The 16,239-nt window shown below is 38.6% G+C and overlaps 1 protein-coding gene across 1 annotated transcript; it reads right to left on the reverse strand.

Moving 5' to 3' along the window:
* Window positions 1-372: 372 nt before the first annotated feature.
* LOC117341077 (sodium- and chloride-dependent GABA transporter 2-like) lies at window positions 373-16,017 on the reverse strand. Its single transcript, XM_033902947.1, has 6 exons — window positions 15,858-16,017; window positions 9,519-9,650; window positions 8,895-9,168; window positions 5,236-5,368; window positions 2,730-2,864; window positions 373-429 (listed from the first exon to the last, which is right to left on the reverse strand). Exons 1-6 carry the CDS (start codon window positions 16,015-16,017, stop codon window positions 373-375), a joined length of 891 nt encoding a protein of 296 aa, XP_033758838.1.
* Window positions 16,018-16,239: the final 222 nt, after the last annotated feature.

Here is a 16,239-nt window from a genome sequence, read left to right on the forward strand (position 1 = left end):
GCATATGAAAATAATAATTTCCTATCCAAAACGTCTCATTTCATATTTTTAAAAGTATGATACAAGGTTGCACTTATTGAAAAAAACTATGATCGATATCCGGATACTGGAACTCCCGAAAGGCGACATAGAAACAAACAAAAATCACTACACGAATGCAACGAATCATAATTGATTAAATATGATATTTATAGATAATTTTCAAAGACATAATGTATTATGTCGAACGTTTTCAGTTATACGAACAAGTTGGTCAATTTAATATTGTGCTAAAAACCACGGCCTCAAGCGTTAGCTGTTAATAGGACGTTAAACAAAATAAACCAAACCAAACCTCAAGCGTTGTCATGACAGTCGATCCCGGCTTTGATCTTAAGCTAAACGGGCAGATTTCTTTTTAATTTTTGCCCTTGCTGACTTGCCATTGTTCTAGTATTAAAATACGATTTACATCACCTTAATAATGGCTATCTTGCATGCTATCAATGTAATTTTTCACTACAAAGTCAATGAAAACAAGTTTAAAATCTTCCATGATATAATACATTTTGGAAAAAAACAGTTTTCAGAGAAACAATTTTACATCATGACTCCAATTCATTTATCAGTTTCAAAGAAAATAGTAGAAAATATTAAGACCTAATTCAAATACTGAAATAAACCAAGGGCAATAACTTTTGCAAAAATAGTTGAATCAAAATTTCCGGAGAAGCACAGCAATATATCATGTTTATTAAGCTTACCAAGTTTCAAAGAAATTGGTTGAAAGATGGAGATGATTTCCGAAAAAAAAAAAAAAAAATGAAATAAACAGAACTTCATACACTTGGAATTCTTTTCGATAAGACACAACTTCATATCAGTACAATAATGTCTTTCAAATTTCAAAGAGATCACTCAATAAATGAAGGAGATTAAAAATACTGAAATAAAAAAGGGCAATAACTTTTCCAAAATAATTCATTGGTAAAATGTAAGAAATATAGATAAACCCAGGTTCGAACTCTGATAACTCTAAACGCTTACATGTCTTCCTTGTTGGAAGGACGTTCAACAATAACAAGAGGCCCAATGGGCATGTATCGCTCACCTGGCTCTACAGCAACTTTGAAGTTGATTGAGGTCATTTCTAAAGATACTATGTTGATTACCTCTTTATTCAAATATCATTGTAAGCTAGTTTTATTCATATTGAAAATTTTCTAGTCCTTCATTCCAGCATTCTATTGACCTAATATCAGGTCTTGGAGGCTCTTGGCTATCGCAAAATTATTGTTTACAGATTTAAGCCGATTTCACCCCTGTGACCTAGAATGTAAGTCAAGGTCATTTATTTGAACAAACTTTGTAGCCCTTAACCCCAGCATGCTACAGGCCCAATATCAAGTCCCTGGGCCTCTTGGTTATTGAGAAGTCGTTTGAAGATTATAGCCTATTTGACCCATGTGATCTTGAATGAAGGTCAAGATCATTTATTTGAACAAACTTTGTAGCCCTTCACCCCATCATGCTACAGGCCCAATATCAAGTCCCTGGGCCTCTTGGTTATTGAGAAGAAGTCGTTTGAAGAGTATAGCCTATTTGACCCATGTGACCTTGAATGAAGGTCAAGGTCATTCTTTGAACAAACTTTGTAGCCCTTCACCTCAGCATGCTACATGCCCAATATCAAGTCCCTGGGCCTCTTGGTTATAGAGAAGAAGTCGTTTGAAGATTATAGCCTATTTGACCCATGTGATCTTGAATGAAGGTCAAGGTCATTTATTTGAACAAACTTTGTAGCCCTTCACCCCAGCATGCTGCACCCCTTATATCAAGTCCTTGGGCCTCTTGGTTATTGAGAAGAAGTCATTTGAAGATTATAGCCTATTTGACCCATGTGATCTTGAATGAAGGTCAAGGTCATTTATTTGAACAAACTTTGTAGCCCTTCACCCCAGCATGCTACAGGCCAAATATTAAGTCCCTGGGCCTCTTGGTTATTGAGAAGTCATTTGAAGATTATAGTCTATTTGACCCATGTGACCTTGAATGAAGGTCAAGGTCATTTATTTGAACAAACTTTGCAGCCCTTCACCCCAGCATGCTACAGACCCAATATTAAGTCCCTGGGCCTCTTGGTTATTGAGAAGAAGTCGTTTGAAGATTATAGCCTATTTGACCCATGTGACCTTGAATGATGGTCAAGGTCATTTATTTGAACAAACTTTGTAGCCCTTCACCCCAGCATGCTACAGGCCCAATATCAAGTCCCTGGGCCTTTTGGTTATTGAGAAGAAGTTGTTTGAATGAAAAAGTTGACGCCGGACGGACGGACGCCGCACCACGACATAAGCTCACTTGCCCTTCGGGCAGGTGAGCTAACAAACCAAACCAAAATTAACAGTTCTGACAGTGACATTTCCTTATAAAAATATGTTCGGTTACATCGAACACCGACATTATGTATTACTTTCGTTACAAATGCAACATCTGATTAGTTAAATGAAGTGAATTACAATATTGTTCTTATATACGGAATTGGCACTGTAGCTGTTTTGCATTTTCAACTAAACCAATATACTTTTTGTATATTGTTACGTTTTTTTTTCTCGTTCTTAACCATTTTAGTTAGCATTATTGCCTAAATGACACCAAGTGTTAATGGGCCGTTAACAACTATCAACTAACTAAAGCAGAGAACATACGATACGCTAACAGAGACAATGGTTTATTTCTAACAAATTTACCTGTGGTTCTACAAGTTTTTGTAAGTTAGGTGTGAGCAAGTAGAGAATGCCTTCCCCTGCTCCTGGAAGGAGAACGGCCCGGATGAGAATTGCCGTTAGGATGACGTAAGGCAGCAAAGCAGTCACATACACTACCTAAAAGTAAGCATACAAACATTTTCATGCAAGTCGATGCATACAACAACTAACGTGACAAAACCAATTATTAACTGACGCTCTCTCAAGATGTGTTGCGGAAGTGTAAACCGTATGTGTACGACGTGTTGCCCCCGCTGCGATGTCTTTTTCACACTATTTATTGCGTGAAGAACTCGTTGTAAAAGAAATACAAAATGGAAATAGGAAGCAAGATTACTCAATTTGTTCAACATCGATTTAGATTTTGCTGAGCACCTTGTAACGCTCCGGAGCGTATTCTTTAGCACAATATTGTATGAACTCTGACATCGTCATCGGATTCTTTCTAATTAATTTGGTAACAATGGCATTCTTTCAAACAGATAAATGTAACCTGCGTGTAATGACTTATTGGCCGTTAAACGCGTTTATTGGTTTGCATTGATCTACAACTTACAGAGTTTTTACAACAGCATAGCAAGTGTAAAAGTTTTTTTTTTTTTTTAACTTTTAAAAAATTATGAATTATCTAAATGCTGTTAGGCGTGTATTACAATATTAGAGTAAGCATTGCCACTTATTTCATTTTCAACTTAATGCGAGTTTACCAATATGTATTTGCATGTTTCGTTGGTTTGATGTTTTTTTTTCGTCTTTTGCTCATTTTACTCCTACTTTTAACTAACCATTGTTTGGCTCTAACAATCTAATTAACATCTAGATAGTCATTCTCGCTACGTTACATGAACATCTAACGACACCGCATAAGGTGTAACGTCAGGATGACCTTTTTGATTAACCAATCAAATTACTACTCACAGAATATTGGAAGTGAATTACCGATGTGCGAAATAGCGTGACTCGAGTGCATATCTTGTATAATCTGTCAATCTGTTTCAAGTAATTTCACCTAACAAATCATATAGCTATATGCATGCTGTACCGAAACGGTAAGCTTCAGATGCATGATGTGACGAATGGGTGAGATCGATGGAATCCAAAAATTGACAGTTAGACCTGAAAGTGAAATATTGAGATAACAAAGGTCATCTTGACGTGACCCCTTTAGCAATGTCGTTAGATGTTCATGTAACGTAGTGAGAATGACCCATCTAGATTTTAATTCGATTGAGGCTCTGATGACCAATAGGGATCACAGAACCAAATCAAAAATAGATTTGGGGTTTTCCTCGTTTTGGTAGATTAAATAGGAAGGTGATTGGGTATTCAGGTGAGAAACGTTTCCAAAGTTTTATGTGTTGGCTGGGCAATACATGTACATGTAAAATATATCGAAAAAAAAGTTAATGATTTTCTAGCCTGTTTTTGTCAGGGGGAGTTAATTAAGTGTGTAATTTGTTGTAAATTTAGGTAAATTTTTGGTGCTGAATTTAATACAAGATGGTGGCCCCCATATAAAAAAAAGTTCAAATTGGTAGTTTTAAAACATTCTAATGCAAGATGACATTTTTCAAAATTAGGGCTAGTGGACCAGTGTTGAAAACTCCCCTTAAGCAGGACAGTGGTTAACGTAACATTATCGTCAATGGAAACTCATCTGGTCCAGCGGTTCCTATAGTGATAGGCCGTAAATAATTTACTACTAACTTATTACTGGCCTCCAATGCCCCCTGGACAGTTTGGTTTGGTTTGGTTTATTTTGTTTAACACCCTATTAACAGCTAAGTTCATTTAAGGACGGCCTCCCGTGCGTGCCACATGTATGCGTGTGGTGAGTGCGTATGTGTGTTTTGGGAGGCTGCGGTATGTTCGTGTTAAGTCTCCTTGTGATAGGCCGGAACTTTTGCCGATTTATAGTGCTACCTCACTGAAGCATACTGCCGAAGACACCCAGCTGGACACCCCACCCGGTCACATTATACTGACAACGGGCAAACCAGTCGTTCCACTCCAACTATGCTGAGCGCTAAGCAGGACTAGCAACTACCATTTTTAAAGACTTTGGTATGTCTCGGCTAGGGGACAGAACCCAAAACATTCCTCACAGCGGCGAACGCTCAACTAAAGGCCAAAAGTGAGGCATTGTCAAGGGAGACATTAGGAAGAAGAAAGTTGTTAAGAAAGAAGAGAAAAGATAAGATCCCAAGTTTAGTCGCCTCTTACGATCATGCAATGGGGGCAGCAGGTACAATTCTTACGCCCTACCTGCAGGGCAGCCCCCTTGACAGAGAACATGGGGTAAATCATATGCAACCACACAAGGGATTGAGGTTGATTTAAGAATAAGTCGCATCGTACGTACAGTGAGATACAGCAGTTAATTTCGTAGATTTAATGGTTTTAAAGGATAACGGAGCTTTGCCGTGTCATATCACAAGGGTACAGAGAACATAATTTAGCTGTAGACATATGCTGTTTCGCTATTTACCTTTCCTGAGGACCGGACACCTCGGATCAAACAAAGGAACGTCAATAACCAGGCGGCTAGGAAACACACAACTAGATGCCAGGGCATATTGCCTATTTCTTCGATACCAGGCGATATCTCTAGTAGCCGGTATCTGTAAAACCAACATTACTTCCGTGAAAAACATAGAACCTAAAACAAATCTGACACTTTGAATTAGAGGAGATGATATGCTCTAGCAAAGTCCTGTCCATTGGAATTATCATAACTTTGATAAATACAACTCCCCTTTCATTCTTTTCTTGTGGATATCAGACCAAAAAGACAATGTCCTTTAACGTGATATATCGATGTAAAACGGAGGTTGTTAAACATAGGTTTATATTTAACTGAATGTTGACTACCTAATTCAACAAGGGCCCAATGGGCCCAATTCGCTCACCTGCAATGCAGTCATCTTTTCATATATGGATCCTGCAGTTATTTGAAACCATGCTACAGGACCAATATAATGTCTCTCCGCACTTTGGCTATTCACTAAAAGTCATTTAAATATTTAAGCATACTTGATCGACGTGACCTGGAAAGTCAAGGTCATTCATTTGAACAAACTAGGTAGCCCTTTACCGCAGCATGCTACAGACCCAATATCAACTCCCTGGGAATCTTGGTTATTGAGAAGAAATCGTTTAAACATTTTAGCCTTTAAGACTTGTGACCTTGAATGAAGGTCAAGGTCATTCATTTCAACAAACTTGAGAGCCCTTTACCCCAGCATGCTACAGGCCAAATATTAGGTCCCTGGGACTCTTGGTTATTGAGAAGCCGTTTAAAGATTTTAGCCTTTTTCACTCCTGTGACCTTGAATGTAAGTCGAGGTCATTTATTTGAACAAACTTGTCAGCCCTTTACCCCAGCATGCTACAGACCCAATATCAACTCCCTGGGACTCTTGGTTATTGAGAAGAAGTTGTTTAAAGATTTTAGCCTTTTGGACTCCTGTGACCTTGGATGAAGGTCAAGGTCATTCATTTGAACAAAACTTGGGAGCCCTTTACCCCAGTATGCTACAGGCCAAATATTAGATCTCTGGGACTCTTGGTTATTGAGAAGTCGTTTAAAGATTTTAGCCTTTTGGACTCCTGTGACCTTGGATGAAAGTCAAGGTCATTCATTTGAACAAACTTGGGAGCCCTTCACCCTAGCATGCTGCAGGCCAAATATTAGGTCTCTGGGACTGTTGGTTATTGAGAAGAAGTCGTTTAAAGATTTTAGCCTTTTTGACTCCTGTGACCTTGAATGCAGGTCAAGGTCATTCATTTGAACAAACTAGGTAGCCCTTCACCCCAGCATGCTACAGACTCAATATCAAGTCCCTGGGTCTTTTGGCTATTTAGAAGTCTTATTTCTTTTAGCATATTTGATCGCTGTGACCTTGAATGAAAGTCAAGGTCATTCATTTGAACAAACTTGGAAGCCCTTCACTCCAGCATGCTACAGACCCATATCAAATCCCTGGGGCTCTTGGTTATTGAGAAGAAGTCGTTTAAAGATTTTAGCCTTTTTGACCCCTGTGACCTTGAATGAAGGTCATCTTTATTCATTTGAACAAACTTGGTAGCCCTTCACCCCAGCATGCTACAGGCCCAATATTAGGTCTCTGGGTGTTTTGGTTATTGAGAAGAAGTTGCTTGAATGGAAAAGTTGACGCCAGACGGACGGCCGGACGACGGACGCTGCGCCACGGCATAAGCTCACTTGCCCTTCGGGCAGGTGAGCTAAAAATGGTGATGTCTGTATCATCACACGCATTGAAAATCATATTACAGTGTACCAACTAGATTATACTCCTCATACATGAGTTTTTAGCTCACCTGGCCCAAAGGGCCGGCGGGCTTATGCAATAACGCAGCGTCTGTCCGGCGTCAATCGTCCGTCAACATTTTCTTTAAATTGCTACTAATCCTAAAGTATCGAATGGATTTTCACCAAATTTGGTCAGGAACATCCTTGGGGGAAGGGGAACAGAGTTTGTATACATCTGTACTCTTAACCCCAAGGGGCCTGAGGGGCGGGGCCAAATAGGGGAAATAGGGGTTAATCCTTTAACTCGCTACGAGTCATAAAGTTATGAATGAATTTGATCCAAATTTGGTCAGGAACATCCTTGGGAGAAGGGGAACGAAGTTTGTATAAATATTTACTCTGAACTCCCAGGGACCTGAGGGGCGGGGCCAAAAAGGGGAAATAGAGATTAGTCTTTAAATCGCTACTAGTCAAAGTTTTAAATGGATTTTAACCAGATTTAGTCAGAAACATCCTTGGGAGAAGGGGAACCGAGTTTGTATACATTTTTACTCTGAACCCCCAGGGGCCTGAGGGGCGGGGCCAAATAGGGAAAAGAGAGATTAGTCTTTAAATCGCTACTAGTCATAAAGTTATGAATGCATTAGAAGCAAATGTGGTCAGGGACATCCATCGCATAAGGGGAACCGAGTTTGTATAAATGTTTACGCTGAACCCCCAGGGCCCCGAGGGGCGGGGCCTGACAGGGGAAATAGGGGCTAATCATTTAAATCGCTACTAGCCGTAAAGTTATGAATGAATTTGAACAAAAATTTGGTCAGGAACATCCTTGAGAGAAGGGGAACCGAGTTTGTATAAATTTTTACTCTAAACCCCCAGGGCCTGAGGGGCGTGGGCCAATAGGGAAAATAGGGGTTAATCCTTTAAATCACTATTCATAACGTTATGAATGGATTTGAACCAAATTTGGTCTGGAATATCCTTGGGGGAAGGGGGAAAGAGTTTGTATAAATATTGACTCTGACCCCCAAGGGGCCTGAAGGGTTGGGCCCGATAGGGGAAATAGAGATTTGTCTTTAAATCGCTACTAGTCATAAAGTTTTAAATGGAAATCAACCAAATTTGGTCAGGAACATCGTTTGGGGAAGGGGGAAAGAGATTGTATAAATTTTTACTCTGACCTCAAGGGGCCAAAGGGGCAGGGCCCAATAGGGGAATTAGAGGAAATTCCTTTAAATCACTACTAGTCATAAAGTTATGAATGGATTTGAACCCAATTTGGTCAGAAACATCCTGGGGGAAGGGGAACAGATTTTGCGTAAAGGGTGACTCTGATCCTCAAGGGGCTAAAGGGGTGGGGCCCAATTCGGGAAATAGAGGTAATTCCTTTAAACCTCTACTTGTCATAAAGTTATGAATGGATTTGAACTCAATTTGGTCAGAAACATCCTTGGTGAAAGGGGAACATATTTTGCATAAATGGTTACTGTGACCCTCCATCCCATAACCATGTATAGCATCGCTGGACGTTAAGGGATAAACACATTTCTTATGTAAAAATAGGTCCAAGGGTTTTTCCCCACCCTAAGGGACTTAGTTTCTTTAAACACAATCATGTCGTCAGAATAATCCGTAGGGTCTTCAGTCCCTTAGAGAGTATATGTATTAACAAATTGGACATGAACATTATTTTGACATTTGGTCAAATCCAACCAGGTGAGCGATACAGGCCCATGGGCCTCTTGTTTTATTACTGCTTTAGGAACAAAACACAAAATAAAACAAAACGAATTAGCAGCTTAACGAAGACAGACTTATTGCATGCATAACCATATTGCGGGATATTGTTTCGCACATTCATGCCTGTTACTTACCGCCAGAACTCCTCTTCTGAAGTTACGAGCTTAAAATTGCTAGACGTTTGAGAAACATTAGTTGTGTTAGATCCGTTAGTATACTGATGGACCTTCTCGAAAGATTCTCCTGTTCTGTTAGTGCTACAGTTAGCCGTGTTCCAGTCATTTTCACAGGACGTCCAAGGTAATGGAGAAAAGAAGGAGCATCCCAGGTAAAACAGCGTCCATGCAATTATCAGGTTGTAGTAGGTGTTGACGACAAAAAGAACGAAGAGGGCTCCAGCGCCTATACCTAAAAAAAACGGTTGTACGAGGGTATGACATTCTTATTATTATTGTATATATGTTTTTCCAGGGTGCTCATTGTAGATTTTGAATATTTCTTTGATTGGCGATTTTCATTACTTAATAGCCCGTCAAAATACACGACCGAATGATAAACAGAATATCCTGTGGCAAGTTAAAAATAGTTATCCCTACTGCAAAATATCGACATGCAACAGGGGTCCTTAGTTCTACTGTAGATGAGCCGTTAATAATATAATAACTTAAATTTACTAATATAACAACTGATGTGGAATAATTACACTTTCTGATTTAGTGACTAACATTTAAAGCTGATGCTGTTCACATTTCAGTTACCTTGCAGTAACGGACATATTTGCCATGCGTGGAATGATGTTTTGCCCGAGAACTGTCCCATCACTAGGTCTATAAAGTACGTAGGAATCCCACATATCACCAAGATACAGAGGAAAGCAACAAGGAAGGACCCTGCAAAGGGTTATTAAAATAAAAAGTACACCTTTTTTTTTGATCTAAGACACATAAATACATATTATATTAAACACATATTACAAACAAATATGAATTGTATACCGCAAAATATTTCGACCTTTAGGAGTCCACGCATTGATGCTAGGCGCAAAGAAAGTGCAAACATCCTGAAAAAAGTTTTCAAAATATAACAGAATCGACCTAAAGTAATGTTGAAAAATAATGTGGAATGAATTCCACAAAGTTGTAGAGCACTGGAGGTGAATATCGAAACAAACGTTGACAATATGTTATAAGGGACATCTATAAAGTAACCAGGAATCACAAACGAATAAGTTCTGAATCTTTCCGTGTTTCCTATCTATTTTGATTCAGAAATATGTGACACATAAAATGTCATTGTAAATTATACATTCAAATAGTATACTTCCTACTTTGTAGTCGCCCCTTTCTAGTTTTTCCAAAACTAAATCTTTGAAATCCGCTTAATTAGCTTCGTGTGTATAAACAATATATACAGGAGTTTCCATTTCATGAAATTTATAAACTTAGTCTTTAGTTACTTTTCTTAATCTTTTGTTTAGAAAATAACAGGTTAATTGGTAGTGCAATGATACAGTGCGGGTCTTAGGAATGCACACAAAGTTACCATGTGCCCGCGTCTAATTTTCTGTTCAAGGGGTCAATCACCGCGATTTATCACCCTAAATCCCTATCAGGGATGATGAAAACGGCGTCATCGCGATCCCCGGTGGTAAAGTGTTCATCAAAATTCGCAGTGATCGTTTCTCTGCGAAACATCAAAGCAATTTGTCCGCCGCGAATCTTGATGATGCAGCCCCGGAGAGCCACGATTACATTCAGCACTCGGTTTTACCTGTGGTGGTGTGGCTCTTATTTGACCATTATCGACCCTTATCGTTGTATCAATTGACCAAACGAAACGAAGGTTAGTAACTCCTAGCTGCGATAACGTACGTAGCTCTGGACGACGGACGGTCAATTTCTGACAGATGGTCGTCGTCAGAGCTACGATTCCCTCCCATTGCTCGTAATGTAGCAAAACAGTGAACCTCGAAAATGCTACATGTACAAATAGCGGATATCGTTTAACTTTGGAGTAATAGTTCGTATAATTAAACATTTCAAATACAATTTTGCAATGTATTAGCCTACCGTCTAATCTAGAAATCTTAAATTCGCATATTCCGATATACTGCTCGGAGTTGTCTCCGTGATCCGCCATGATACTTCTCGAGGAACTCTCGCGAGGATTCTTACCCAAATATGGAACCCGTGATCCATATGGATGAAGCTACTACGATAAATAAATACATAATCAGAGATATTTAACCACTGTTTTGTAACTCTTGTGAAGAAAGCGAATCTTAAATTGCGTGATTAAATAATTCAGAATGAATTGAAGCTTCTTCACCGAGGTATATAACTCCGAATCTGTTTTTCTGTTGAATCTCATTAGCATCAATTTATTTTGATTTCCTTATAAGGAAATTGGCCTTTACACTTGTATCAAAGATTATAGCCTATTTGACCAATGTGACCTTGAATGAAGGTCAAGGTCATTTATTTGAACAAACTTTGTAGCCCTTCACCCAAGCATACTACAGGCCCAATATCAAGTTTCTGGGCCTCTTGGTTATTGAGAAGAAGTCGTTTGAAGATTATAGCCTATTTGACCCCAGCAAGCTACAGGCTCAATATCAAGGCGCTGGAATCCGAACTCCGAATCTGTTTTTCTGTTGAATCCCATTAGCATCAATTTATTTTGATTTCTTTATAAGGAAATTGGCCTTTACACTTGTATCAAAGATTATAGCCTATTTGACCCATTTGACCTTGAATGAAGGTCAAGGTCATTTATTTGAACAAACTTGGTAGCCGTTCATATCAGCATGCCACAGGCCAAATATCAAGTCCCTGGGCCTCTTGGTTATTGAGAAGAAGTCGTTTGGAGATTATAGCCTATTTGACCCCAGCAAGCTACAGGCTCAATATCAAGGCGCTGGAATCCGAACTCCGAATCTGTTTTTCTGTTGAATCCCATTAGCATCAATTTATTTTGATTTCTTTATAAGGAAATTGGCCTTTACACTTGTATCAAAGATTATAGCCTATTTGACCCATTTGACCTTGAATGAAGGTCAAGGTCATTTATTTGAACAAACTTGGTAGCCGTTCATATCAGCATGCCACAGGCCAAATATCAAGTCCCTGGGCCTCTTGGTTATTGAGAAGAAGTCGTTTGAAGATATAGCTTATTTGACCCATGTGACCTTGAATGAAGGTCAAGGTCATTTATTTGAACAAACTTTGTAGCCCTTCACTCCAGCATGCTACAGGCCCAATATCAAGTCCCTGGGCCTCTTGGTTATTGAGAAGAAGTCGTTTGAAGATTATAGCCTTTTTGACCCATGTGACTTTGAATGAAGGCCAAGGTCATTTATTTGAACAAACTTTGTAAGCCTTCACCCCAGCATGCTACAGACTCAATATCAAGTCCCTGGGCCTCTTGGTTACTGAGAAGTTGTTTGAAGATTATAGCCTATTTGACCCATGTGACCTTGAATGAAGGTCAAGGTCATTTATTTGAACAAACTTTGTAGCCCTTCACCCCAGCATGCTACAGGCTCAATATCAAGTCCCTGGGCCTCTTGGTTATTGAGAAGTCGTTTGAAGATTATAGCCTATTTGACCCATGTGACCTTGAATGAAGGCCAAGGTCATTTATTTGAACAAACTTTGTAGCCCTTCACCCCAGCATGCTATATGCCCAATATCAAGTCCCTGGGCCTTTTGTTATTGAGAAGAAGTGGTTTGAACGAAAAAGTTGACGCCGGACGGCCAGACGGACGGACGGACGGACGGACGGACGGACGGACGACGGACGCCGCACCACGACATAAGCTCACTTGCCCTTCGGGCAGGTGAGCTAAAAAATACTCAATGACATGATATAATGTGAAGACATAAAACAGCCGGTACATTTAAGGCAGAGAACATCCATATATGGGTGCCCTTAGATACGATATATTGCATGCTTTTGACTATGCAACCAGTACCATTAAACATAATTAGTGTTATTCCCATTTTTGATCACTTTCATATATGGAATTAGCCAGAGTTTCTATTGGCCTCCTCTGGCGCACTACGATATGAAAACGTGGAATTCTCCGACATCTCAGGTCCTGACATGTGGCATGTCGCTAAGATTTTGGTCCTAATACAATAAAATCGGGAGTGACATAACACTTCCATATATGGATAAATGAGACATTTATTTACCCCAGTATACCCATTTAGTCCCACCTTGGTGTTTTATTCAGTCCTTATAGACCCTCGCTTTACGCTAGTCAACATTTCATACTGGACTCGACGCCATTTTGCTAACTATGTAGGTGGCGGTCGGCCTAATTACCTAATCAATGCGCGATGGAGTGAAAAGAAAAAACTACAACTTTTATTTCTATAGATTTTACCGGTTTCTGCCCTGCAGGTAGGGCGTAAGAATTGTACCTGCTGCCCCCATTGCATGATCGTAAGAGGCGACTAAATTTGAGATCTTATCTTTTCTCTTCTTCCTGAACAACTTTCTTCCTAATGTCTCCCTTGACAATGCCTCACTTTTGGCATTTAGTTGAGCGTTCGCCCCTGTGAGGAAGGCTTTGGGTTCTGTCCCCTAGCCGAGACATACCAGAGTCTTTAAAAATGGTAGTTGCTACTCCTGCTTAGCGCTCAGCATATTTGGAGTGGGACGACTGATTCGCCCGTTGTCAGTATAATGTGACCGGGTGGGGTGTGCTGCTGGGTGTCTTCGGCAGTATGCTTCAGTGTGGTAGCACTATAAATCGGCGAAAGTTCCGGCCTATCACAACGAGACTTAACACGAACATACCACAGCCTCCCAAAACACACATACGCACTCACCACGCGCATGCATGTCGCACGCACGGGAGGCCGTCCTTAAATGACCTTAGCTGCTAATAGGGCGTTAAACAAAATAAACCAAACCAAACCAAATTATAATTAAGAAATAATGGATTTTTGAATTTAATTGAACAGGTTTTAGGAAATAATAAGCTTAGTTTTCTTGATTTAAACTACGTTAGAAGAAAAACACAATAAATTATATGTGGTCTTTTCGGTCCATTGCGTTCCGATTCGGGTGGTTAGTCGTACGGTCACTTACAAAATGGCAGGTCAATAGCGTGAAATTTTGACTAGCGTAAAGCAAGGGTCTATACTGACGGAATAAAACCTCTAGGTGGGACTAAATGGGTGTTCTGGGGGTAAATAAATATCTCATTTATCCATATTGGTAAGATACGTGTGATTTCACACCGGTTTTACTGTATTTACACCTTACATCTTAGCGACACCAAACGGTGACGGAAAATTCTATGTTTTCATAGAGTAGTGCGTTCTGGCCCTACAGCAGACATGCAAATTATATCCTTACTTGGATGAAAGTTGTTCGAAATGTCCATCAATCCGTGATTCTTACATCTACTACACAAGAAATAACTTCCATCAAATCTACTTTCTTTTACCGGTCAGCGACACACAGCGGAATCTTTACAGTTCTTTATATCTAAATATACTACACATTATCTATGTCCCCTCTAGACTACGACTATAGTGACAAAATAAAATAAAATATCACATATTTTCAAGCTAAGTAAAACTGATGTTTAATTCTACGGCATTTATAAGAGCTGGAAACAATTAAAACCAATGGTAAATGTAAAGTTTCCATTACGTTATACAGTACGTCCCTGGTCACATCGATCATAGCGTTGATAGGTATCAGTTATATACATGTGCAGGGATCACCACAATTTCAAAATGATGGGTGGAGGAAATTTTTTTGAAAATTTCTTCTGAACATGTACTTTTGTGGATGTCATGCAGCAACGCGGTGCGACGTTTCGAGAAACATCATCAATTATGACATTAAGAATAGAGATTTAATTATGTTTTATAGATATGCATTTTAATCATTTGCTCACTCTCTGCCATATATATCTTTTAAATTAAAACAAAATAACAGCTTATACCATTACTTGAAAAAACTACAAACATACATTCCTCATTTTGACAATCATCAATTTATTTTCACAAAACCATTTCAACCTCAGTTCTTCAATATAACAACATTGAAAAAACAAACCTCAAATAGCATCTTTTACTGTTATAAATATGATAAACATTCACATCAAGATCATAATGCATTGTCAAGTATTATAAGTTAAAACATTTCAATTATAAATTTAATAAATTGCACTATAATATTATCAGTGAACATATTAATAGCATCTACAAATCAAACTAAATAGCAACTTTTACTGGACATAATATCAGAATGTACAAGAATATTTAAAGTATTTAAAGCAATGCACAAGCCACAATATAATTTCAATTAAGATATCAATTCAACACAGTCACTATAATTTTCTCCTGAAAATAGTCTTCATTATGAACAATGGAAGCCAAACACACTTTGTCTCTCCAAATGACATGGAAATTCTGCTGTTGCACAGTCCCTTCCAGAGAGAAGCAGCTTTCTTGTAGGGAACTCCCTAGGTAGACACCATCATCAGAGAGTTCAAAATCCTCTGAGAGAGCCCGTTCCTGCTGGTGGTAATAAATAAATAAATAAATATTTTTGAAAAGCTTAATGAATCTTATTGTGGTCATTACCATATTATTAAAAAAAAAAAAAAAAAAAAAACCCAACCAATTTATTATATTTGAACAAATATTTGCATAATCAAATTAGTACATATTAATTGCAAATGTGTACATGTTACATTGTATATACTCGAGGTGCTAATTAACTTATCTTTATTTAATAATAATTAAAGAAAATAAAATACCTAGATAACACTTATCAAATAATAAATACAGAGATTTAAGAATGATTCTGAGACAATCTAATTAAAATCTAGATGGTCATTATCACCACGTTACGTAACGTAGCGTAGTGAGAATGACCATCTAGATTTTAATTAGATTGGATTCTGAGATTATTTATATTATTGGACGTTTTGAGATCGTTTTTGGAAGGGAGATCACTCTAATAGTACTTTCTAAAAATAGCACGTGACAAGAAAACTAATGCACGAGATATTCATAAGATTATTATCATTATCTATCAAATCAAATAAGGGTTAATTTTAAGCTTACCTTCGTCATCTTCATACACAACTTGTGCGCATTTCTGTAGCCGTGGCTTGCGCGATGTATGAAAGATTTCAGTCTGTTGGCTGCAGGTGTGGCGATCGCATGTCGTTGGTTTTACAAAAAAGGAGCTGATGCTCCTCTCTTCATACAATTGTAGTGACATTGCCGTGAAGTTTTCAAAAATGAATCTATGCTTATCAAACATCGGCTTAGGTATTGATATTATCAGTCTGTTTATCCCAGCTCAATATTAATTCTTGTGAAAAAAAAATCTTGTCGGACCGTCGGTTTTTTCCGATGTCGATGATGGTAACATTTTCTCTGATGTCCCGATCGACTGAAACCATACAATCACATCTGTTCCCATGGTCAGAACAGTACCTTC

The sequence above is a fragment of the Pecten maximus genome, chromosome 1 (genome assembly GCF_902652985.1).
Source record: "Pecten maximus chromosome 1, xPecMax1.1, whole genome shotgun sequence".
Classification (NCBI taxonomy): Eukaryota; Metazoa; Mollusca; class Bivalvia; order Pectinida; family Pectinidae; genus Pecten; species Pecten maximus.

Excerpts from the sequence above, each read along its gene's own strand:
- LOC117341077 (XM_033902947.1), bottom strand. The coding sequence starts at position 16,017 with ATGTCACTACAATTGTATGAAGAGAGGAGCATCAGCTCCTTTTTTGTA. Across the intron at positions 5,369-8,894 it reads TCAGAAGAGGAGTTCTGGCG|ATACCGGCTACTAGAGATAT; the intron begins GTAAGTAACAGG and ends TTGGTTTTACAG. Across the intron at positions 430-2,729 it reads AAAAACTTGTAGAACCACAG|AACAATGGCAAGTCAGCAAG; the intron begins GTAAATTTGTTA and ends TTTTAATACTAG.